This window comes from Dasypus novemcinctus, chromosome 6 (genome assembly GCF_030445035.2).
Source record: "Dasypus novemcinctus isolate mDasNov1 chromosome 6, mDasNov1.1.hap2, whole genome shotgun sequence".
NCBI classification, from domain to species: domain Eukaryota; kingdom Metazoa; phylum Chordata; class Mammalia; order Cingulata; family Dasypodidae; genus Dasypus; species Dasypus novemcinctus.
This window is the reverse complement of record NC_080678.1, coordinates 54,343,112-54,369,341: the sequence shown is the minus strand read 5'-3', so window position 1 is coordinate 54,369,341 and position 26,230 is coordinate 54,343,112. Positions and strand designations below refer to the sequence as shown.

General features: G+C 41.1%; 1 protein-coding gene across 1 annotated transcript in view; it reads left to right on the top strand.

Moving 5' to 3' along the window:
• Window positions 1–7,148: 7,148 nt before the first annotated feature.
• The window catches only part of LOC101424920 (lysosomal acid lipase/cholesteryl ester hydrolase-like), a 29,932-nt gene continuing 10,850 nt past the window's right edge, over window positions 7,149–26,230 (top strand). Inside the window, exons 1-5 of the mRNA XM_058299503.2 lie at window positions 7,149–7,228; window positions 8,851–8,960; window positions 11,050–11,186; window positions 14,405–14,551; window positions 15,389–15,460. Coding sequence (XP_058155486.2) covers window positions 7,149–7,228; window positions 8,851–8,960; window positions 11,050–11,186; window positions 14,405–14,551; window positions 15,389–15,460 — 546 coding nt within the window. The remainder of the gene's footprint in view (window positions 7,229–8,850; window positions 8,961–11,049; window positions 11,187–14,404; window positions 14,552–15,388; window positions 15,461–26,230) is intronic.

The window sequence follows — 26,230 nt, the reverse complement described above, 5'->3', positions numbered from 1 at the left end:
CTACTCTGTAGGGGTAAGAATCTCTCTCTCACAAGGATTTTTTTTTTTAAGATTTATTTTTTTTATTTATCTCTCTCCCCTTCTCCCCCTCCAACCCAAGTTGTCTGTTCTCTATGTTGATTTGCTGCATCTTCTTCTTTGTCCGCTTCTGTTGTTGTCAGCGACACAGGAATCTGTGTTTCTTTTTGTTGTGTCATCTTGTTGTGTCAGCTCTCCGTGTAGGCGGTGCCGTTCTAAGGCAGGCTGCACTTTCTTTCGTGCTGGGCAGCTCTCCTTACAGGGTGCACTCCTTGCACATGGGGCTCCCCTATGGGGGGACACCCTTGCCTGGCAGGGCACTCCTTGCGCACATCAGCAATGTGCATAGGCCAGCTCCACACGGGTCAAGGAGGCCCGGGGTTTGAACCGCAGACCTCCCATGTGGTAGATGGATGCCGTAACCACTGGGCCAAGTCTGTTTCCCTCTCAAGGTTTTTTGAGGAGTGCTTGAAAACCATTGATTGTCAACCATGTTTACTCATTAGCTAAGAAACATTATTTATTAGTTGTATAGATTTTAATTGGTGCCAGAGCAAAATTATAAATGGTATAATTGTAGTTGGGTCTGTTATATTAATAAATGGAAAAAAAATGACTCCCTGGAACTCTCAAATCCAAATGAATTATTTCTTCTTTGCTAAACTCCCCCCTGGACTGCAGCTGGTCACACACCACTGGAACGATGCCTACTATCCTCAGTCCTATCATTTTTCCCCCAGCTGAGACATTTTATTTGTGTGTATGAATTACATCCCAGAAAGAAAAAAATCCCCGGATTTTCTTTCTTGTGTGTTTTCACCTTGCTTCCTTTTTGGTCCATGATATCAATTGATGCCGTCAGTACAAAGAAACAAAACTGACAGATGGGAACAGATTATTCTGCCATTTTTTTTCAGATCTTTGAGTTGCACATCAAACCTGGGGCTAATCCCTCTGCACTTGTTTAACCTGCCTGTCAGTTTCACAACAATTTTCCCAGTCTTCTGATCATAAATGATTTCAAATTTGCCAGTGTAGCCATGCTTCATCATCACAGTTAGAAACCAGCTGATGCTTTGGAAGGACAGCATGATAATAATCTGGCAGTTCTCTCTCACATCACCCAGGATGTACATGTCCACCATTGTAGTGGATTAGAAAGGTGGCAGAAAGACTGTCTTTTTAAAAATAATAATTCTTTCCGTCCTTCCAGACTCCACTTGAGTTCCAGCTCTCCCTGATTGCTCAAGTGAAGAGGAAACCCCTTCCTCTGATCAAATGAATGCCTCTTGAGATGCTTCTGTTTTTCTGCTTCAGGGTTGTCTTGTTTGTGTACTTCTTCCTCCCAAAAACTTCTCCCTACAGCAATTTTTGAAGGGAGACTGGGAGATTTTTGTAGCCTTCCTAGCAACATGGCAACTCTAACCATGAGTCAAATCAGGGCATTCTTCAGAAACCTAAAGAAGGCAGTGGACATTAAGTAATATAATTTTTCTTCTGTCATCATTTATTCCTTTCTTCTTTCACACCATATGCCATACTCTGAGTTAAATGCTATGGGCACAGCAGGAAAGAAGACAGACCAAATCACTGCCTCCATGGAGCTTAATGATCATGTTGACTCTGGCTGGGGGTGGAGAGAAAAGCATTCCAAAGAGGGATGGTTTCCTTCCCTGCTCTGTGGTGCAGGTGCCATTGTGTTCACTCCTGCAGAGGGTCATCCCTTTGCAGCTGGACGACTGTGTAAGATGAGCCTGCAAGAAGCAGCAGAGGGTGGAGACTCCTGAAAGCTGCTTTATAAGTGCAAAGTGCTGGACTCTGGTGTCAGTGGATGTTAAATCTGTTCTTAGACAGCTCAACATAATTATCTTACTATCCTTATTTTATAGATGGGAAAACCAAGCTTTCCAGGGGCTAAATAACTTGTCTAACTTGATTGGTACTGAAGACAAAATTCACATGGGCTATGGACTAAGTTCCTAGCCTCTCAAATTTTCTTGCTCTTTGCCCTGGTAGTGCCATACAGTAGCCTAGTGGACAGGCTTCTATTGCTTAAGTTTCTAGATGGGAAGTGGACTTGGGTCAAAGACTAGAGCATCCGCCTACCACATGGGAGGTCCATGGTTCAAACCCAGGACCTCCTGACCCGTGTGGTGAGCTGGCCCATGCGCAGTGCTGATGTGCGAGTATTGCCCTGACATGGAGGGGTGTCCCCACATAGGGGAGCCCCACCCACAAGGAATGTGCCTGTAAGGAGAGCTGCCCAGTGCAAAAGAAATTTCAGCCTGCCCAGGATTGCTTAGGCACACACAGGGAGTTGATTTAGCAAGATGACGCAACAAAAAGAGACACAGATTCCTGGGGCTTCTGACAAGAACAGAAGCAGACACAGAAGAACACACAGCAAATGGGCACAGAGAGCAGACCACAGGGTGGGGGGGAGGGAGGGAGGAAGGGGAGAGAAATAAATGAAAATACATCTTAAAAAAAAGAGAGAGATTTAGAGATAAGCTTTTCCTTCTCATTTACTCCAGTGGTTAAAGCAAGGGGTTTGAAAAGAGGAGGCTGGCATTTCATCTCTGGCTCACTCCTAGCACAGGGCTCCAGGGCAGGTTACTTACTGTCTCCAGGCCTGAGTAGCCTCATCCTGAAAGCCAGTTGATTATACCATCTTCCTTGTAACATAATCCATATAAAATACAGTGCCTGCACAAAACTGGTGATGTTTAGGGTAAATACCAGTAATAAGGACAATTCACCAGTTATCAGAATTTCTTCTTGAGTAGGTGGGGCAGGTTGAGGAATCCGCTTAGGTCCCAGAGCTCATGTCTGAGGCTTCTCACCACAGTTACTTGTTTAGTGTTTTTAGCTGGTTTTGGGGGCCAGCACTTCAAAATTAGAATTAGCCTGTAAAAATGAATTCAGTAGCCTCCTTTTTAGCCTGTCTTAGGAATAGTTGAACCAGTCCTTGAACCTCGGGTACAAGGCAGAGGTGAGTGTCTGCTTTGATAGATATAAAGTCTTTCTGAACTGTTCAGACTCACACACCATTGCAGAGAGGTGTGCTGTGGGACAAATCATTGCATTTCTCAATACAAAATAATAGGAATGTGTGTGAAACATAAGCAATATCCTTGTTGTCATTTTGTTTAGATCCTGCCATTGCAGGGGTTAAGGGCCCCTTAAGCAATTTACAGCATATCTTCCAAGCTATTCTAGAAGGTGTGGGTTATAAGGCTCCTCCTAAATTAGCAAGACACAGGACTTTTCCGGTGCTATCTGAGAGCACTTGAACCTGGGCTGTCAGGCTGGGCCAGGAGCTGGGATTCTAGGCAAGGTAAAGACCTTGGCTGCATCAGAATCCCCTGGGGAACTATTTTGAAAATGCAGACTCTTGGACCTCATCTGTGAGCCTCTGGACATGGGCTCAGGAAGCTGAGTACTTAACAAGCTGCCCAGGTGGGTCTGGTGAGCAGCCAGGATAGGAGCTACTGGGTAGACTCTGAAAAAAATGCTTGTACACCCAAGATATAGCACACAGTTTCATAAAGGGCTTTGTCCCCTCATGCCCACACAGGGGATGTCAGGATTTAAGAACCCTGAGGGTAGATCGAGGCAAGGAGGCTGAGAGGGACTTGTGGGGATCTGACACCCCCTTGAAGACACTCCCCAGCCTCTCTCTTCTTTGGGGAGGCCTTGCAGTGCGTAGTTAAAGCCAGGTCAAAGAGTCATGCCGCCTGCATCGGAATCTAGGTTCCACCGTTGCTGGCTTCTTGGCTGTGGACAGCTTATTTATCCCCTCTGTTCTGCAGAGTCCTTATCTGCATAATAGGGGTAAAAACTGGTCTCCAGTTGTATTAGTTTCCCTAGCATTGCTGGGAAAAATACTGCAAACTCAGTGACTTTAAACACAGATTTATCATCTAACATTTGGAGGTCAGAAGTCCTAAATCAAGGTGACAGCAGGGCTGTGTTCCTTTTGGAGGCTCTAGAGGAAACCTAGTTCCCTGGTCTTTTCCTGCTTGTAGAGACTGCACACATTCCCTGGCTTGTAGACCATCATTCCAAGCCCTGATTCCATTGTCACAGCTCATTTTTCTGACTTTGATCCTCTTGCCTCTATCTCATAAGGACACTTGTGATTACAGTGAGTCCTTCTGGACATCCCAGGATGCTCTCTTGCCAGGATCGTTAAGTCAATGATAACCACAAAGTCCATTTACCATGTAACTGATTCCTGGGATTTGGAAGTGGACATCTTTGGTGGTCCAGGATTCAGCATACCGTGCCACCTCAGAAACTTGTCATGTGGCTTATTGAGATAATGCATGAAAGCCCTTACAGGGAGCCTAACACATCGTCAACACGTGGTATGGTCTTACTGTTACTGTGAATAAGACCATACTGTTACTTTCTGAGCTGAAGAATGTCACTTCATTTTACCTTTCTTTATACTGTTCATACTATTTTAATATATATATTATGATCATCAGTGACTATTTTTGTTTTAAATCTTTGATAGGTATCTGGAACTCTATCATCCCTCTTTAGGAAAGAACACCTGTATTTCAGAGAGGTTGAAAAACTCCTACAAAGTTTTACAACTAGTAAAAGCCAAGGCCTGCCTCATGCCAACAGCCATCTTTTTGCCCCTACTCTTGACCTACTGCTTACTTTTCCTTTTGGTTCTTCCCTGGAGCACAATGTGCTTTTTGCAACCTTTTCAGAGCATGGTGGAGGCTTGTTGAGACAAGTGTTGCAGTGGAGAAGGGCAGAAGCTTGGGAAGCAGGAGGAATTCCCCACACACCCAATCAACCTCCTCCTGTGGCTTGTGACCACAGCAGATTCAGTTTTGGAGCCTGCGTAATGCCCTCTTCATATCCACCCACATTTGGGCCTAGCCAGGTAGTCACTATCATGATGCTTCTCTTTGTCAGCTTTCTGCTAATGACTTACATGACCTGGATAAAGTCCCTTGCCATCTCCGGACCAAGAAGCGATCCTTCTAGGCCTTGCTGTCAGTTCCCAGTCTTCCTAGAGCACATCTGAGGGGGCCACCCTTTGTTCTGTCAGTTTTGTTTCTCAGACAAAGCTAGGCCTTGTCGAGCTGGGGTGTATGCAGTAGGCTGGTCCTCAGAGGAACTGCCTGGGTGGGCAAGGCCGGGCAGGCAGGGTCAAGGTTGCTGTTCCTGCCTCCATTCTCTATCTCCTCCACCTACAAGAGATTATTTTCTTCCAAGTCCTTGATGCACATCCCTCTAAAATAGCTTTCCTCTGTTGGCCCATCATTCCCTAGGGTCCTTCTGTATGTTCTAGGATGACTTATCTCTTGTTAAACCTTCTTTCCTATAGCAAAATCGTTAAAAGCACAGACCTTGGCATGGGACATACTTGGGTTCAAATCCCAACTCCCCTCTTACTAGCTCTAATTCTTCCTTAGGCAAGTTGCTTGACATCACTTAGCCACAATTCCCCATCCTGTTAATGGGAATAGGACCAACCTCATAGCATTTTCAGCCTGATTACCAACAGCACATAAGCACTCAATAATAGCTAATTATCATTTCAATCAGCTTGTCTTAGCAAGGTGAGAAAATGTTCAATTAAAACAACTCACCAGAACAGGGGTTCTTAACTAGGGGTCCATGAACTTGAACTGAAATAATCAATCGACTTATTGCCTTTATTTTTCTGACCCCTAACTGAAATTTAGCATTTCCTTCACTTATGAATGTATACAGTGAATAAACTACAGCAGTGTTCATTTCACCTGACTGGCAAAGGGGTCTGTGGAACAAAACATTTAAGAATCCATCACTAGAGGTTGTGAATGCAGTGGGCTTAACCCACCCACAGAGAAACTTCTTTTGCCAGCAAATCCTTAAATCCTTGATGGGTTTTGGGATGTGCAAGAGCTGTATTTTACCTTTCTTCTTGTCCCTGCTGGGAGTAGTGAGAGAACTGGCAGACAGGAGGGAGGGCTGTTTCCAATGCCCTTGTCTCTTCAGCACTTTCTTGCCTTCACGCAATCAAGCAATTAGTGCCCAGTTTTCACTAATTTTCTACCCCGGGGATTTAATATTTTCTTTGTGGATGACCTGTGATGCTTAATAGAAATACCACTTCAGAAGTGCAGTGGGTTATATCTGCTGCATCTCCCTCATGCTAAGGGCCCTTTTGTTCCAGATGAAACAGGGTTTCTCAGCTCCCATGTCTGTTACTTCCACTATGTCACAGTGTCCCATGGACAGGTGAGAAGAAAAGAAATTCACATATATATATATATATATATATATATATATATATATATATATATATGTATGTATATGAATATTCAAGTGAATTAATATTTATCAACTTGTGCTTTCTTTTGGTTTATTCTGCTAGGATACATTGTGAGAAATCCAATTATTGGATCAAATTATAGACATCATTTATAAGTTCCTAAAAATATATTAAAAAATTAAAAAACCGGTGTGTCTTGTTTCTAGGCATGTAAAAATATTCTAGTTTCACTGCCACCCTGCCAGGACTGTTTAAAAACATTCTTAATCATGTTATATAGAAGTACATTGCTATCTCAACATTTTAATTTGTTTCTATTTTGTTATTTGTGGAATCTTTTATGAAGATCCATTTAGCAATATATAATGTTTGCTTTGAAACTGGTGCTGCTAACCTTTTTTTTTTTAGCATTTTTTGTATGTTTTTGAAGATATATAGATCACAAAAAATTTTACATTAAAAAATATGAGGCTCCCACATACCTCACGCTCCACCACCCCCCCCCAATCCTCCCACACCAACAACCTCTTTCATCATTGTGGCACATTCATTGCATTAAGTGAATACATTTTGGAGCACTGCTGCTCCACATGGATTATAGTTTACATTGTAATTTACACTCTCCCCCAGGACATTCACTGGGTTATGGCAGGTTATCTAATTCTAGCATCTGTCCTTGCAATATCATTCAGGACTGCTAACTCTTAAGTGTGAGTGTCTTTCAGGTCCCAGGCCAGTTGTGTTTCTGCAGCATGGCCTCCTTGAAGAATCCAGCGTCTGGGTCTCTAATCTTGCCAACAGCAGCCTGGGCTTCATTCTCACGGATGCTGGTTTTGACGTGTGGATGGGGAACAGCCGAGGAAACACCTGGTCCTGGAAACACAAGACTCTTTCAGTTCCTCAGGATGAATTTTGGGCTTTCAGGTATATTTGAGTTGGTTACAACACGGGCCTCTTTCCTTAGTGCCCTTAGTTCAGATGCGTGGGGATTTCAGCAGTGAAGGCAGAAAGAGTGTGACTCTGAGGTCATAGGAGAGGGGAAACTGATGTCTTGTGAAAGGTTTTACACCTCCTTAATTGAATAAAAAGCAGTAGAGGACATTATAGATAAATAATTACATCATAAGCATTTGGCTTGTTCAGGAATTAGGAATTCTTGAGTCTTTTTGTCATTCCTGAAGGTTTGGAGGCTGCTGGTTGAATTTTATCCCTTCTCCTTCCCCTTCCTCCATAGACATGTATTTGAAATATTCATTTTTCTTCTTTCCAGAAATTCTCACCTCTGAAATTCTTTTCTTTCTCTTACTTCTGGCTCTAGCAATTAATAGCAGTATAACATTGGACAAGTTACCTAGGTCTTATGTGCTTCATTTTCCTTATGTGTAAAATGGGGATAATAAATGCCTACCTCATAAGGTTGTTGGAGCAAAGCCAGGAGTTCTGAATGACAGAGAAACCCAGAATGATACGCAGAGATGTGAGGAACAGATTTATTATGTGAGTGCCCAGAGGAGAGTCAATCTCCAAAATCTGAGCCCCATTTTTCAGTTTTCATAGGTTCATATAGGATTTTATGTGGGATCAGCATGACTATTGCTCATTGGTAACGTGTTGCTAGGTGATATTTTGCAAGTGGGGTTACAGAAGCAGAATGCAGGTGCGAGGTCACCGACTGATTTACAGAAGTGGGGCCTAGAGTGGTTTGTTAGATTACAGAAGTGGGGGGCAGGGGGCAGGAGTCGATGTGTGATATTCTCCTGCAAGGCCATGCTCTCACGGGCTGATTTACAGAAGCTGGGGCAAGAGTGGCTAATTAGATATCTTTTCTGCAAGGTTATGCTTTTTATTTCTCAACAAGGTAACTGGGAGGTTAAAGAAGGTACATGAGAAGCATCTGGCCCAACATAAGTGCTCATGAAGAGCCGGCTTTTCCTTGTGGATGACACTCACTCGAGTGTGCACTACTCACATGCAGGGCTTCAGAGTCCTGTGCCCAGGACCAGGCATTAGAGAAGGAAGCTCTAAGGTCTCCTCCAGGCTTGCTTCCCATTTGCCAAACTGTGCTTGCCAAGGACTTGAAATACAAGTATGAGAGCTTTTACCTAAAGACACAAAAGGAATATGTTTCTTGTAGCACTGTTCACAATAGTGAAAAACTGGAAACTACCCAAATGCCCATCAACAATGGACTGGAAAAATAAAATGTGGTATAATCTCATGCTGGAATGAGAACTAACAACCCATAACTATATGACATGGTTGAAGTCAGGTACAGAACAATAATTCCTGCATAATTCCATTCATATAAAATTTCCAAGAATGATAAAACTATATTTGGTGTGAAAATTAGGATAGGAGTTACCATTGGGAAGCATGACAGGAAGGGGGCCCAAGGGAACTTCTGGGCTTCTGGTAATGTTCTGTTTCCTCCGCTCAGTGCTGGTTTACCCAGCTTGTGATTATTCTTTAGTATATGCCAGTATTCTTTGTAGACTGTTCTTTTTGTAAGTAATATTTCAATGAATCAATTCCTTTTTGAATTACAGTTATGATGAGATGGCAAATTATGACTTACCAGCTTCAGTTAACTACGTTCTGAATAAAACTGGCCAAGAGCAATTGTATTATGTGGCTCATTCTCAAGGCACCATGATAGGTATGTAATAAAGGTAGAAAGTTTATATAATGTCTTTTTTTTTTTTTTGCAGAGTTTGCTTTTGTTCTTTTTTTAAAAAATGATTTATTTATTTCTCTGCCATCCCCACTCCCCCACCCACCCACTGTTTGCTCTCTTGTGTCCATTTGCTGTGTCTTCTGTGTCCGATTGCATTCTTGGTGGCACTGGGAATCTGTGACTCTCTTTTTGTCATGTCATCTTGCTGCATCAGCTCTCTGTGTGTATGGTTCAACTCCTGGGCAGGCTGCACTTTTTCCACGTGGGGTGGCTCTCCTTGTGGTGAACACTTGTGTGTCAGACAACCCTACGTGGGCGCATCCATGGGTGGCATGGTGCTCCTTGTGTGCAGCAGCACTGTGTATGGGCCAGTTCACCACATGGGCCAGGGGCACTGGGTTTGAACCCTGTACCTCCTATGTGGTAGGCAGATGGTCTATTAGTTGAGCCACATCTGCTTTCCTGCATTTGTTCTTAAAAGAGAAATATATATTTTTTAAAAAGTGAACTATAAAGAAATAATGTTAGTTCACATGCAAGTTTTATTATTATTATTATTATTATCATCATCATCATCATTATTATTTAATGCCAAGCAGAAATAACAAATAGGGCAAGGAATTTTGGTAATATTTGGTTTTCTCTAGAAATTCGGATTTTAATAAAAATGGATAAACATAGTGTATGACTCCTTTGAAATTGGATGAGCCTATTTTATTATATATTTTACTAGTTAAGCAATTTATAGGAATGTTAAAACAAGAAGTTTTATAAGTTGAGAGACTTAAAAATATATACAAGATAATACATTGACTTTTAAAGTTAAATGGAACAAAACTAGATGCAAGATTGCTAGGGTACACTGATATTATTTAAAAATGGTTAAACAAAAAATTTTTTCCAACTGATTTTTTTTTAGCATGATGTTTTCAGGGTAGTTAGACTTTTTTTTTTTAGATTTATTTATTTATTTCCCCCCATCAACCCCCCATGGCTTGTTCCTTTTTTTGCTGTTTCTTCTCTGTGTCCATTCACTGCACGTTTTTTCTGTATCTCCTTGCCAGCTGTCCATGGTACTCAGGCTGTCAGCTCTCCACTGTGTGCTGGCCAGCTTGCCTTCACAAGGAGACCCTGGGATGTGAACCCAGACCTCCCATATAGTAGATGGGGCCCAACTGATGGAGCCACAGCTGCTTCCAGTTTTTAAAATTTATATGCATTTTTATTTGTGGTGATTATAATGTGTTGATTTAAAGAAAGCAATGTTCAAAGAAAATAAAAATTTCCTATGATTATCAACAAATTCTAATATGAAAGCATCAGAACCCAAAATTTTTAACTTTGTTAAGAGGTTAAGAACCTGCCCCATAATTTGTTTAATTCTGTTGCATATTTGGAGTATTTACTGTGTGTAACACCTTTGTGGTCATGTTGCATGATCTCCTTAGAATAAGTTTGAGAAGAATGACTATACTGCAAGTACAAATGCTTTTCAGTGTCTTGGTATGTACAGTTAAATTGCCTCAATCTCACTGCCACCAACACTCTTTGCTAATTTGGGAGGCTAAAAACAAAAAAGCAACTTGAATATATTTGCATATCTTAGGAATGGGGTGAGCTCTCTTCGTTGACCTATCTACTTATGTCCTTTGTCCTACTTCTTTGACAGGTTACGTTCTAGGGTCTAGTTTAATGCTGGAAGTGGCTTGAAAGGAAGCTAAAAAATATTTTAAAGCTACAGATTCGAAGTTTGTATGAATACCTTTTTAAGTGATTACATAACTGAAGGGCCTGCTAGTTCTTAGGGATGGAAAGAAGGGGAAGTAGGGGAGGAAGATGGTCAGGTGGAGCTTTTGGGGTTAGTCTTTACATGGCAAGGTTCAAATTATTCAAGGAACAGGGCATGTCTTCTGCTTCAGGCAGTCTGGATTTGAAGTGTTTTGCTCCCTGATCACAGCACTGCTGGCATGGTCTCAGGCTTTCTCTAGAGCATGACACAAAAGGGCATCCCTTGCCTTTAACAAAAAATTCTCAACGTGGAGTTCCTATTTTCTTCCTTTTCTTTGTATAGGTTTTATAGCATTTTCATGGATCCCTTGGCTGGCCAAAAGGATTAAAATGCTTTTTGCCCTGGCTCCAGTGACTTTAGCCAAATTCAGCACTAGTCCTTTAGTCATATTAGTAAAACTTCCAGATCTTCTCCTCAAGGTACCTTGATTCCCTCCCCCTGCCCAGAAATTTCCTTTTCAGATTTGAAGAAATGGCCAGTGGTGGGAAATGTAGACCTTCCTTCTCTTCAATTTGTTTTTCAATAAAACAGAAAGGTTTTTTTCTCTTCATGGTGTAGCAGGTTGATATAGTTATGAATTCCCCCCCAAAAAAATATTGGATTATGTTTGTAAACTGTTTTATACCTGGGAATGATTAAATTATGATTGTGGCTCTGATTGGGTGAAGTCAGTAGGGTGTTGGCTCCCTGCACCTTGTGGATGGGGACTCACAGATAAAAGGGGCATGACAAAGGGCAGAGTTGAAGCTTTTTGTTGCTGGAAGTTTTTTGATGTTGGAGTTGATGCTTAAGTCTTAAGCTGGAGCCCCAGGAGGCAAGCACACAGAAAAGAGATGCAAGATCCAGGAAGAGAAGAACCCTGAACCCAGAGAGAAGCAAGACCCAGGAAGAAAGGACCCAGGGAGCCTAAACCCTGGCAGTCTTCAGCAACCATCTTGCTCCAACATGTAAACATAGACTTTCATGAAGGAGGTAACTTATGCTTTCTGGCCTGGTGTCTGTAAGCTCCTACCCCAAATAAATACTCTTTATCAAGGCCAGCAGATTTCTGGTATTTTTTTTTCACCACCCCTTTGGCTGACTAATACAATGGTTTTTCTTAAATACATATGCCTTTCAGAGTGGCTCTACCAGTTTCATGCCTTATCAGCAGGTTATGAGCAACTCATTTCCCCATTCTGGGGGGTCTTCATAACAATAAAAATCCCCATATACCTCAGTTCCTGGAGATTGTGAATAAGTAGTGTGTAAAAATACAGACTTGTTGTCCCCCCTTCTTTCTCTCTCTGCATTGGAGAAAGGGTTTTCTTATATCTGAAGTCGGGCCTTGAGATGTGTGTCCTTCACAAATCACCCTCTAGATTCCGATGTAGGCCAAAGACCCTAGATTTGGAATCATCTCTTCCAGATGATTATGTTTTGTAGTATTGCAGAAAATTGACAAAGTCAGTGGTCAAATATTCATAAAACCTTTGAATTATCTGCTCTGACAAGTGCATTTCCTTCTGTGAATGTTAAATTTTCCTTCTAATTCTTTCTCAAAACACAAATTATAAAGAAATCAAAGTTGATATGTGTAGATCTGTATATACATAAGGTGACTTTTGCATTGTCCGTATATTCTGTCCTTCAGGGTAATTTTGTGGAGTTTGTCACATTAGTGCTGGGTAGCAGTTCTGAAGTACAAAGTCATCCTCACATCCCCTGTCAGTCAAAGGAAAATGAGTTATTGTGATTCAGGTCATTGATGGGTCATCCTATTAACTTGATTGCTTGATGTTCTTTTATTATTATTATTATTAATTTCTCTCCCTTCCCGCACCCCCCCCCCAAGTAGTCTGCTCTCCGTGTCCATTTGCTGTGTATCCTTCTGTGTGCGCTATATTCTTGTCAGGAGCACCCTGAATCTGTCTTTTGTTATGTTGCACCATTTTGCTTTGTCAACTCTCCGTGTGTGCAGCACCATTCCTGGGCAGGCTACACTTTTTTCACACTGGGCAGCTCTCCTTATGGGGCACGGTCCTTTCACATGGGGCTCCCCTATGTGGGGTACACCCCTGCAAGGCATGGCACTCCTTGCATGCATCAGCACTGTGTGTGGGCCAGCTCCACACTGGTGAAGGAGGCCCAGGGTTGAACCCTGGACCTCCCATGTGGTAGGTGGAGCCCTATCTGTTAGGCCAAATCTACTTCCCATGCTTGTTGTTCTTTTTTCTTTCTTTCCATTTGTTTTAACAGAGAGCCTCACAAACATGCTTTTGTCACATGTGACCATTATGTAGACTAAAAGTAAGAATTTATAAAAACACCTTTTCATGTCACTTGACCTCTGCATGCCAAATTTGCTTCCTCGATCTCCCCAGCTAACACTAGAGTCATAAGCCTGGAAAAAAGGAAAATGGAGACAAGGTGTTGGTCTTTAGATCTTGATGGGATGTCTTGTAGAAGACAGATTTCATAGAAATCACAAGCTTTTATGTTCATGGGTTAAATTTTCCTGAAGAAGGGTTGAATATGGTTGGAACATGTTTTAAATTTAAATTCCACCAATTAAAAAGTGGAGTATTTAACATTAAAATCCTGATTGCTGATTATTTTGGGGGGAGAGGAAGAAGCTGTGCACCACTGGGCCCATAGTCTTATCCCCAGGCAGGACAGAGCCTGCTACAGTTGTACCCTGTAGACTGAGCACAAGCTTTCCAGTTCTCTGCAGTTGTGAACAGTCCCTAGTCATAAACCCTGAGGCAGGTGGCATTTTCCTTTCACAATTTTACTAATTTCTATTTACATGCTGCCTTTTAGGCATTTGAGTTTTTCATTTCTGCTTGACCCTCCAGAGGGTAGGAATGAGGAAGAGTGTAAATTGTAAATGGGTTTGGGTTCAATATAAGGAAGATTTGTTTCCTGTTGTACAAGTGTGGGAAGGTTTACCTTGTGGGCATAATAATTACCCTGGATCTACTTAAGCACAAGTCCAGTGACAATTTGTTAGGAAGGAGGTAGACCAGGTGTTGACAATTTTTTTTTTTTTTGTAACAGGACAGATAGTAAATATAGTAAATATTTTCAGCTTCATGGGCCATATGTATGTTGTTACCATGACTCAATTCCACTGTTGTAGTGTGAAATCAGCAAGGGCCAATATATAGATAAATAAGTGTGTTTGTGTTCCAATTAAACTTTGTTTTCAAAAACAGGTAGGGTGCCCAATTTGGCTCATGACCCCTGATTGGACTAGAAATTGCTAATCAATCACAGCCTCAAGTCTTTCTCAGAAGTCAAGATCAGTCCATCACAGTCAGGTGAAAACTGTCTGGGGCTGGCTCTGGGATGAGTGAGCATTAAGACCCTTTCTCACTCACTATACAAGGCAGCTGTAAAAAGAGTAGATTTTGTCTCCTTTCCTTCATTTTTAGAATTTAGGTACATGTCTGTAAGATTGGGGTAGATTATCAGATTTTGCCTTAGTAAACTTATGGCATCAGTATCCTATTTGAATCTCCACTGGTTGTCATTTTACTCCTGAGTTCATCCACGGATATCCTTGCCTCTGGTCTCTGCTTCTAAGGTGGGTCATGAAAATCTTTGTACCAGAAAGAGATATGAATATATTCTTGGGTTTGTTTCTCTTTTATAGGATTTATTTGGAGTCAAAGAATTTCTTACCCTGAATGCATTTTTGAAGTGGTTTAGTACTCATATTTGTACCCATGTCATTCTGAAGGAGCTTTGTGGAAATCTCCTTTTACGTCTGTGTGGATTTAATGAGAAAAATTTAAATATGGTATGTATGTTTATAGTAAGACTAAGCTTTCAGTATCTTTATTTTGTCTGTGAATGTATTTGGATTAGATGGTGTAGGCGAGGCAGGAACAACCTCATTAGAGCTCCAAAGCAGTTTTCATTTCAGAGATGGGAGAGTAATTTCAGTAGGTGCCTAGACTGCTCTTTGCTGTGGTCATCAGGCAGGCAGTTATCAACTTCCTATGTTGTATCTATATGGAAATATTGAATGAGAAGTTTTGCCACAATTTCTGATAGTCTAGTGATTTGTTTCTTTTAAAAAATTACTGTGTATTTAAATTTGAATGACTGTTTCCATATATATGCACATATGTGTGTATGTGCATGTGTATTTGTTTTATAATATGTAATCCTTTGGCCAGTAATATACTGGTGTTCCTAAATATATTTGTATTTTGTAATGTTGTATTTTTGAAAACAGGTTTTAAAATTCTGGAGTGAAGATGGCAGGGATGTTTAAAAATAATATTCATTTTTTCATTTTTTCTGCTGATAAATTTAAGAGGACATTTGTATTCAAAATTTTGAAATTCAGAGACGCATGAAGAAGGAAAAAAAAACTACCTATAATCACAACTGATCAGGCTGTACAATTACATGTAGTTGTCTTTCAGTTCCTTCCTATATACTCTGTGTGTGAGTGTTGTACATATTTTATAGGACTTATTTATAGATAAGACATTTCCACCCCCCCATAATCTCTCATATATTTGAGGTTACAACTCTAGTTTTTCTTGTTTTGAAGGATACTCTATGTGTATTATTGATGTCACCTTCATGTTGTTTTCCTTCATATTTCAGCGTATTTATTTTGCAGTCTAGAGTGAATGTATATACAACACACTGTCCTGCTGGAAATTCTGTGCAAAACATGTTACACTGGGGTCAAGTAGGTATTCCAGGAGCAAAGTTGGGGTTTGTGTAGCATCGTTGCTAGAAAGGTCTGCACATTCCATGCAGTACCTTTCTGCAAATGTTTCCCAAGTAGAAGGGCAATCTGCTTACTATTATGATTTGATTTCCATCCCCAGAGTCCTGGATCCCTCATTGAGTTAGTCTGGCTTTTGCTGTCCTCTCTGGAGCATACTACACCATGCCATGGGTTCACCAGACAGTAATTGTTTTGACTCATTTCTTTTCTCTTCCCTGCTTTTCGATGTTCTGCTGTTTACTGAGACTCAGATTTATTTTATTTCCATGTTGCTTCATAAAACATGATTTTAGAGCAGCTTTGGAGAGAAAAGCTTCTAATTTGGTATTAACCTATAAACATAATATGCCTGGAAGATCAGTAGATAGACAACTTAAGCCTATTATTATTAACCTATCAGTTGTCCCTCCCTTTGTTTGCTGAGCAGTGAGAATCTGTATTTTAAAAATGAACTAAGAGCTGCTCAATAGCTTCTTCTGCTTCATCAGATTGGGGAACCTTTGCCATGTGATAGCACTTTAGTGAACTCAGTGGCCTCAGAAATATCCTCCCCTGGGAGTCCTGTTCTTAGTGTCTCCCTGGGACTTAGAAAGGGCCATGTGAGGCTTCAGCTCCTCGTAATGAAGGTCGGCCACACTTCAGATGTCAGTGACTCAGTGACAGATTGCTGAGGTTTAGCCCAGGGGCACCTGCAATGGAAAGTAGTGCAGTACATGCTGCATAGCACACTTTCACCTTTTAAGGTGTCTTGATCCCTTTGAAAATCCTCATATTCACACATTCATTCAGGCTCCTGCTTTTCTCCTAGGCACATGTCTGTGTACAGTCACTTGTTTTCTTTCTAGACCTACCACCAAAATTCCCCTACCTTTTTTTTTTTTTTTTTTGTAGTTGAGAATTTTCTTTCTTCTTCTTTTTCCTTATCTTTTTTCTCTACCTTTTCTGAACCTTTTCCCCTCTCTCCCCTAGAGGACATTTTGCCAGAAAGAGTGAAAGTCTGTCACCTCAGCAGTTAGTGCACTCCTAAGGATGTGTGGAGGGTGGCTCAGCTGACTGAAGGTGCAGCCTGGGCTATGCTCTAGCTCAGTGGCCCTTGCAAGCGCCCAATTCTCAGGTCCTTGGCAATGTACCCATGACCACCTGCTAGCCTATCAGGAGCCCCGTTCTTGTTCTAGCCCCTTTTATTTGGCAGGTGATGAGTCAGGGATGCAGGCTAGGTTCCCCAGCACAGCTATCTGGCCCACTTGTGACCTTGTGACTTTAAGCTCTACTTACTTTGGAATTTCTTTCACAACCATTTCCAAAGCCCAGACTCCCTATATTACAGACCAGTGATATCAACTAGACTCAGACTCTGAATAAAGTTCCAATTGAGAGCTTTATTAGCCATGTGGCAACTGCCTCATCTTATGCAGAGGAGAGAGCAGCCCTGCATCGTGGGGATGTTTGCTTATATAGGCATTTAGGTTTCAGGTTGGGGGGGCAGCAGTAGCTCAGCAAGCAAGCATGTAAAGAAACAGATGTTTGCAGTTAATTAAGTGCTGGAGATTCTATCTGGGGATTCTATCACGGGCGACAAGCAGTTAGAGAGTTTTTGTTATTTACAAGGGTCTGGGTCAGGTTGATCTTTTGGCAGGGACTGAAAAGATTTTCTACAGGAGGAGGCTCTGAGATAAGGTTTTACAGTGGAGCAAGCTTGTTACAGAAGTGAGATATATGCAGTTAGAGGGCTGTGGAATTTTCCTCTCAGGTGGGGGTGGTCACAGGCTCTTACTTCTCCATATTCCCTACTTCTCTTTTGGGAAGATTCAAACCCTTCAATTTGAGTGCTCTCCATTGTCCTGCATAAGTAGGCTTTGGTATGAGATGTTCAGGATTAAGAGCTTAATAGTTTGCCCTCTCTCTCACATAAATCAAACTCAATGATTGATTATGAGAGGGCTGCTGGTTAACAGTAATAATAGGAGGATTAAGGGACCCAAAAGTGCAGTTATAAGAGTTGTAGGCCATGGGGACTAATTAAATTAACTTTTAATCAATTTTTGGTGGCTGACTGAGCCTTTTCTCGTTCTTCTGAACATTTCTGGACTAAGATTAAGTTTTTTTAAATGATGACAGAGTGGTTAGCATAAAAGAAACAAGTTTCTCTTAAAGCTAAACAGAGGCCTCCTTGTTTGAGGAATAAGTCCAGTCCCCACTCGTTCTGGAGGACTACCTTGGCTAAGGAATCAAGTGCTTCTTCTAAATGTGAAATTTGATATTCAAGGTTCTTGAGGTCCTGGGTAACTAGGGCTGACAATTGGCTGACATCAGAGTGACTTTTTATGAGCTGCTGATCTTACTGTGGTTAACCCAGCAATGCCCAGCCCAATAAGAAGGGGAACTAGGATTTGGGCTCTCTTGTACCAGTGGTGCTCAATACTCAATGTTTCAAGATACTCTTTCCCAGTTTCTCCAGAGAAATAATGTACAGGCCACTATGCCTCACTTTCCAAAATCTCCCCCTTTTTGTTTTAGTCGAGGTGACCATGCCTGTTTTAGGTTGCCCTCCTCTGAGAGTCTTTCCCGTCATTGACTACCAGCCAAGCTCTTTGATTTGGGGACGTTATTGAAGTGCTTTTGCTAGCACCAGATTATTTGCATGTCCCATGGCTGTTTTGCTTTGCAATTTTCTTTGAAAACACTGTCCAGCACAGGTGAAAATCATGAGCAACAGAACAAATATGATTAGCCCTATTCCTAAAGCTGACAGGAAATGCTGTGATTTCCACCAATTGACTGGGTTAAAGTTTGTAATATATGAAATCATATCTGAGAAAATATTCTTATTATTGGCTACATGAATTTGATTTTGAGACATTTCTAATATTTTTCTTTGTAATTCAATTATTTCCAGAGAGATATTACTTTTATGGCCTAGCAAATGACTCTTAATTTTTTTCTATTCTGTATCGAATGAATTATAGGCAAGAGGAGTAATACAAAATTTGCTTTCATTCCAATCACATTTCAATTCCCTTAACAAGTTTAAATTATACAATTGATTTCCAATTGCAAAACAGCTGTTTCTAAATCATTAACCCAATTATTTAACTGTTCATTAATGTGCTCTTGGCTATGCCAAAATCACTAGCATTTTTTTTGCCAATCATGAATGTATTGTTGTTTATACTTTCATATAAAGCTACCATAGCAGTAGCAGCAGCTGTAATGATTCTAATTAGTCTCAAAATGCTTATAATAAGCAGTCCAATAAAGCATTTAGTCCACTTCAAGAATTCTTGTACCATATGTAGCAATAACTGACTTTCAGGAGACGACTGCCAAATCCGCATCATTCTCACAGGTATCCAGATGCCTTTTCTTCTTCTGGCCATTGCTATTGTTTCTCCATCCTGCAACACACTTTCTGGTAGACATGTATACAAGGAACCATTTTTACAAAACAATGAGTAATTCTTAATAGTTACCTTACCAGTTATGAAAACAAATGGATCTCAAACCCAGGCTTTAAAATGATATGTTTGATTAAGGGTTAAATACTGTTTTGTTTTATTTATATTTCCCAACCATTTGTAAGTGGGGGCAATTCCAAGAAATGTCTTCCCCAAATTCTTTTGTCTGTTATGACTATGAGTAACATTAGCCCAAGGGGCTAGTATCCATTTTCCTTTGTGATGTTAACAATTTCTGCCACAATAGCATAAATAGAGAGCACCCAGGTCCAAAGTCCATAGTTAGACACAAGCTGCAAGTTCATAGTTCCAGGATTTGTAAAGTAATGTGATGCATGACAGCAATTGCTACAGGTTTCAGTGAAGTATTTTAACTTCTGACCATATTTCCGCTTTACCCCCTTTTTGTTTTTGTAAAGTAATGAATACAGTTTGGGTGTTTTTTGTTGTATTACTCCCCAGAGGATTTGAATTGTGCATCTGGGGGCTCATTCCTCTTAAGAGCAGAAGGTATCTGATGTTACAGTCATTGGAGTAAGCATGAAGGAATTTATGGGAGATGTTTATGAGCTGTTGGCAAGTAACAGACAGCCAGAACTGCTGGGCTAGGCACCACAAGACTTGGTACTTATGATGTTTGTTTTTTCAGTGGAGTCACTTTGCTTTTTCTCAGGTTTTAGTGGTAGGGCCCTGGATCTTCACAAAGGCATCTATGTCAACAGTCCTAAAAGATATGTTAGTGGAGTGGGCAGGCACATGACAGTCACCTGTTGCTACTAGCAGGTATCCTGGATGTTTTTTCATAGATCTCAAGGTGATTTACAACAGTCCATCATTTCTGTCTTGCTTTTAGTATTTGCAATCCACCCCTGGATAGGGATGGTAGTCTTCAGAGTGACCAGACACTATTGGGTAAAATCTTTCACTTTTAGCAAGACCTCCTATGCTGCACACATTGCTTTTTTATATTGTACTTTTGGCCTCTTTCCAGAATTGTGATTAAAACCCAAGGGGTATTTGTTTAGAATTTTGCCTTTGCAACAAACTCTACCCAGAGCAAATATTGGTGATTGCTACATCTAATTCATAGGCTAAGTTAATGTCCACAATTTACTTCCCTTTTATTATTTAAAGCAGCTTGCTGGAGGTTTTCGTACTTCCATGAAGGATTTTTTTTTCCCAATTAATAAGTACAATGGTTTTAGTATTTGAGCTAAATGAGGGATGAAAGATTTTTAGTATTTTAATAATATTACAAATTCTATTAACATGAGAAAACATTGTACTTTATCAATTACAGCAGAAAGTATAGTTTTATTTAACCAACCAAACAACACTTAAGAATTTTATGGAGCAGCAGGGACTTTGCAGCCTGTTCCAATTTTTTGCTTAGTTCAGGCTCTTAAGATAAGATACTACTGTCTCTGATTTTTTTTTTTTAATTTTGAAAAAAGGATTACTGGTTAGTAACTTTATCAGTAGGGTTTTAGCCACAGAATTTTTCTACACAGCCAGATTATTATTACCATGCCAGGAGAGATGGTTGGGCTAGCACATAGCCCTAAAAAGTGCTGCAAAATTCCATTGTTGGGTTTTTCACACATAGAGGAATGCAGCTGGCTTGACTTTTCTAAGAAGACACTAAAGAAAGTCTTAGCAAGTTTTAAAACAAAGTGATAGTGACACAGCTGGACATTAACTTTTTGCAACAAACTAGCAATATTTGGACTGCTGCATACCACAGTGTTGTTATTTTAATTTATGATAAGAGGTTGTTTCTGTGACACATACTTTTTTATAATAATTGAAACCATAATTGGAGAGGGGACAAGATGGCGGCTGAGTGAACTTCCCTGTTAGGGTCTTCTGCAGGGAATCGGCTGGGTGGCGTTGGAGACTCTTTGGGACCGGATTGTTTCGGGATTTTTGCTGGTCTGGAGGTGTCTGGACATCGATTTGGAGGGAAGGTAACAGAAAGGATCCATCTGTGAAATATACACGGAGATCCCAGCTACCTGTAGAGGATTCCCTCCTTGGGTAGGCGGAGACGAGGCATCTAGCCCCGCTCGGTGGGGCTGAGCCAGGCCGGGCTGCAGCGGCGGACGCCGGAGCCGGGTCGGGCTGCGCCGGTGGCGAGCGGGGCCGGGCGGGGCCGAGCCGGGCCGAGCCGGGCTGCGGCGGCGTGCGGAGCCAGGCGGGGCCGGTTCAGGCCGTGGCGGAGGGCGGCGGACGCCAGAGCCGGGCCTGGGCCGCTGTAGCGAGCAGAGCTGGGCGTAGCCGGGCCGGGCCGCGGCGGCGTACGGAACCGGGCGGGGCCGGTCCAGGACGCGGCGGCGAGAGGCGGACGCTGGAGCCGGGCCGGGCCGCTGTAGCGAGCGGAGCCGGGAGTAGCTGGGGCCGGGCCGCGGCAGCGTACGGAGCCGGATGGGGCCGGTGCAGGCCACGGCGGCGAGAGGTGGATGCCGGAGCTGGGCCGGGCCGCTGTAGCGAGCGGAGCCGGGCGGAGCCGGGTCGGGCCACGGCGGCATACGGAGCCGGGCGGGGCCGGTCCAGGCCGCAGTGGCGGGAGGTGGACGCGGGAGCCAGCTGGGCTGCTCTAGCGAGCGGAGCCGGGCAGAGCCAGGCCAGGCCGCGGTGGCGTACGGAGCCGGGCAGAGCCGGTCCAGGCCTCCGCGGCGGGCAGCGGCGGGTGGAGCCGGGCCTGCGGAGGGGTTTCTGTTCTGTGTGTTTTTTTTTTTTTTTTTGGAGCATCTGCAGTACTGGGGAGTTTGTGGGCCCTGGGTGGCCTATTGGGGGTTTGTGGGAAGGGAGGTGCTTGCAGACCCACTTGGGCAGACAGACGGGGGGTTTTAGGGCAAAGCGGGGGGAAGTTGTTGTTTTAGATAGTGTTGCAATTGTGACACGTGTATACCTGTATCTCTCTTCCCCCTATCCGTTCCCCACCGTTTGCCCATCCTCTTTTTCTTTCTTCCTTTCTTCTTGTCTTTCTTTTTTTATTTATTATAATCAGGTTTTTTTTTTTTCGGTTTTCTCTTTCCCTCTTGTCCCTCATCTTCCACTCATTTTATTTTAATTCAAGTATACAATAGGTGCTACAGGGAACACCTCACATTTGCTGGGTTTTCCCATCCTCCACTGCCTCATTTCTGTGTGAACTGATTTAGGCTACCTACACTATCCCCCTTCCCCTGCATCTTGATATCCACTATCATCTACTGTCTCTCCTATATTCCACCCCCCACCTCCCGTTCTTTGATCCACGAAGTGTCTAACTCTTAATTTCTAATACCTTTGTTCTGTTTTCTGTCTGTTATCCACTCGTGAAACTCCTACCTTTCTTTTCTTTTTCCTTCTCTCATGAAAACAATAGCTTTGTAGTTCATACCATATTCCTCCCATATTCAGTCATCTACTTCATAAAAGGTACTCTACCTACAGCTATAACTCTATACAATCTACATGAATCTAACCTCCATCCTCCCAGATCTCATATTCTTGCTTTGTTAACATACATCACCAATACTACTTTACACTTTTCCCTTGCTTACACAATTGCCTTTCCCCAACACTAATACTTTCCTCTAAAGCGAACTTAACCAACAACAAGTAACTAGAATAAGAAGAAAAAAGTGACAAAGAGAAGATATAACACCTATGCAAAAATAACAAATAATTAACCTCCAAGAGCAGACAAAGAAGCTAAGGAACTGATTAAATTCGTCAAAATAAAGAGATGACCAGAAAGCAACAAAAATCTACAAACCAAACCAATAATCAGGAAAACATGGCTGAATCCAATCAACAAACCAATAATCACGAAGGGGAGCAAAACTTGGCATAAGCAATGAAAGATCTCAGAACATTTATCACCGACAAATTTGATGCAGTAATGAAAGAGGTTAACAACATGAAGACATCACTTGGAGGGGAAATTGCAGACATACACAAAAACATAACAGATATGATGGGAATGAACACCACAGTTCAAGAAATCAAAAATACACTTGCAGCAAATATCAGCAGACTAGAAGAGACAGAGCAGAGAATTAGTGATGTGGAAGACAGTACATCAGAAATCAAACAGATAGTAGAAGGGGTCAATAAGAAGATAGAAAAAATCCAATTAGGATTTAGGGACCTGAATGACAATGCAAAACGCTCAAACATACGTATTATAGGCATTCCAGAAGGTGAAGAGAAGGGAAAGGGGTCAGAAGGAGTGTTGCAGGAAATAATGGCTGAAAACTTCCCAAATCTACTGAAAGAGACAGATGTACATATCCAAGAAGCACAGCGCACTCCACAAGTCATAAACCCCAACAGGCCCACCCCAAGACATATACTTGTCAAATTATCCAATGCTCAAGACAAAGAGAAAATCCTAAAAGCAGCAAGAGAAAAGAAAACCATCACATACAAGAGAAGCTCAATTAGATTAAGTGCTGATTTCTCTTCTGAAACCATGGAGGCAAGAAGACAGTGGTATGATATAGTCAAGGTACTAAAGGAAAAAAATTTCCAACCAAGAATACTCTATCCAGCTAAACTAGCATTCAAACATGATGGAGAGTTCAAAATATTCGCAGACAAACAGAAACTGAAAGAGTATACCAACAAGAAACCTCCCCTTCAAGAAATTCTAAAGGGAGTTCTGCAGGAAGAAAGGAAAAAACAGGAAAGGCAAAGTTGGAGGAGAGTATAAGACCAACAACAACAACAAAAAAGACCAAAAAAAATATACAAACAAAATATGACAAACACAAATCCAATCAAAATATGGCTAACACAAATAATTCCTTGATAGTAATAACACTGAATGTCAACGGATTAAACTCACCTATCAAAAGATTCAGACTGGGACATTGGATAAGGAAATATGACCCATCCATATGCTGCCTACAAGAGACACATCTTAGACCCAGAGACGCATGGAGATTGAAAGTGAATGGCTGGAAAACAATCATACAAGCTAACAATAACCAAAAAAAGGCAGGAGTAGCTATATTAATATCAGACAAAATAGACTTTAAATGTGAAACAATTGTGAGAGACAAAGAAGGATACTACATTTTAGTGAAAGGGAAAATCTGTCAAGAAGATCGAACAATCATAAATATCTATGCCCCTAACAAGGGTGCCTCTAAATATGTCAGGCAAACGCTGGAAAAACTAAGTGAAAGAATAGATACATCTACAATTTTAGTGGGGGATTTTAATACACCACTATCAACTCTGGGCAGAACATCTCAAAAGAGAATCACCAAAGAAACAAAACATCTGAATAGTATAATAGAGGAGCTCGACCTAATAGACATATAGATCGCTACACCCAAACACAGCAGGATATACATTTTTCTCAAGCGCACATGGATCATTCTCCAAGATAGATCATATGCTAGGCCACAAAGAAAGGCTGAACGAATTCAGAAAGATTGAAATCATACAAAACATTATCTCTGACCACAGTGGAGTCAAGCTGGAGAGATGCAAGGGACAGAAGCCCAGATTTCACACCACGATTTGGAAATTAAACAGCACACTCTTAGAAAAACAGTGGGTCAAAGAGGAAATCTCAAAAGAAATCAAGGACTACCTTGAAACAAATGATAATGATAACACAACATACCAAAATATTATGGGATGCAGCAAAAGCAGTACTGAGAGGGACGTTTATAGGCATAAATTCATATATCAAAAAAGAAGAAAGAGCAAAAATTGAAGAACTAACTGCACATTTGAAGGAATTAGAAAAACAACAACAAAGTAACCCAACAGGAAGAAGAAGGAAGGAAATAACAAAGATAAAAGCAGAACTAAATGAAATAGAAAATAAGAAAGCACTTGAACAGATAAACAAGACCAAGAGCTGGTTTTTTGAGAAGATTAACAAAATTGACAAACCTTTAGCAACACTAACAAAGAAAAAAAGAGAGAAGATGCAAATACACAAAATAAGAAATGAGAAAGGCGATAACACCACTGACCCCACAGAAATAAAGACTATCATAAGAGGATATTTTGAAAAACTATATTCCAACAAAAATGACGATCTAGAGGAAATGGACAAATTCCTAGAAACACATAAGCAGCCCATATTGACAAAAGAAGAAATTGATGATCTTAACAAACCAATCACAAGCAGAGAGATAGAATCAGTTATTAAAAATCTCCCAAATAAGAAGAGCCCAGGGCCAGATGGCTTCACAGGTGAATTCTACAAAACATTCCGGAAAGAACTGACACCAATCCTGCTGAAACTATTCCAAAACATCGAAACAGAAAGAACATTACCCAACTCCTTCTATGATGCCAACATTACCCTAGTACCAAAGCCAAACAAAGACATCACAAGAAAGGAAAATTACAGACCAATTTCTCTAATGAACCTAGACGCAAAAATACTTAACAAAATACTTGCTAATCGTATTCAACAACACATTAAACGTACTATACACCATGACCAAGTGGGATTCATCCCAGGTATGCAAGGATGGTTCAACATAAGAAAATCAATCAACGTAATACACAATATAAACAGATTGAAGGAAAAAAATCACATGATTATATCTATAGATGCAGAAAAAGCATTTGACAAAATACAGCACCCTTTCTTGATAAAAACACTCCAAAAGATTGGAATACAAGGGAATTTTTTGAACATGATAAAGAGTATATATGAAAAACCTAAAGCCAATATTGTTTACAATGGAGAAATCCTAGACTCCTTCCCTCTAAACTCAGGAACAAGACAAGGATGCCTACTGTCTCCGCTCCTATTTAACATTGTCTTAGAAGTACTTGCTCGAGCACTGAGGCAAGAACCAGAAATAAAAGGCATTCAAATTGGAAAGGAAGAAGTCAAAATTTCATTATTTGCAGATGACATGATCCTATACATAGAAAACCCTGAGAGATCTACAACGAAGATTCTAGAACTCATAAATGAGTTTAGTAAAGTCGCAGGTTATAAGATCAATGCGCAAAAATCAGTAGCATTTCTGTACACCAATAATGAGCAAGATCAGGAGGAAATCAAGAAACAAATACCATTCACAATAGTAAATTAAAAAATCAAATAGCTTAGGAATAAATTTAACTAAAGAGGTAAAGAACTTATACACCGAGAACTATACAAGATTGTTCAAGGAAATCAAAGAAGACCTAAATAAATGGAAGACTATTCCTTGTTCATGGATAGGAAGACTGAACATTATTAAGATGTCTATCCTACCAAAACTGATCTACACATTCAATGCAATCCCAATAAAAATCA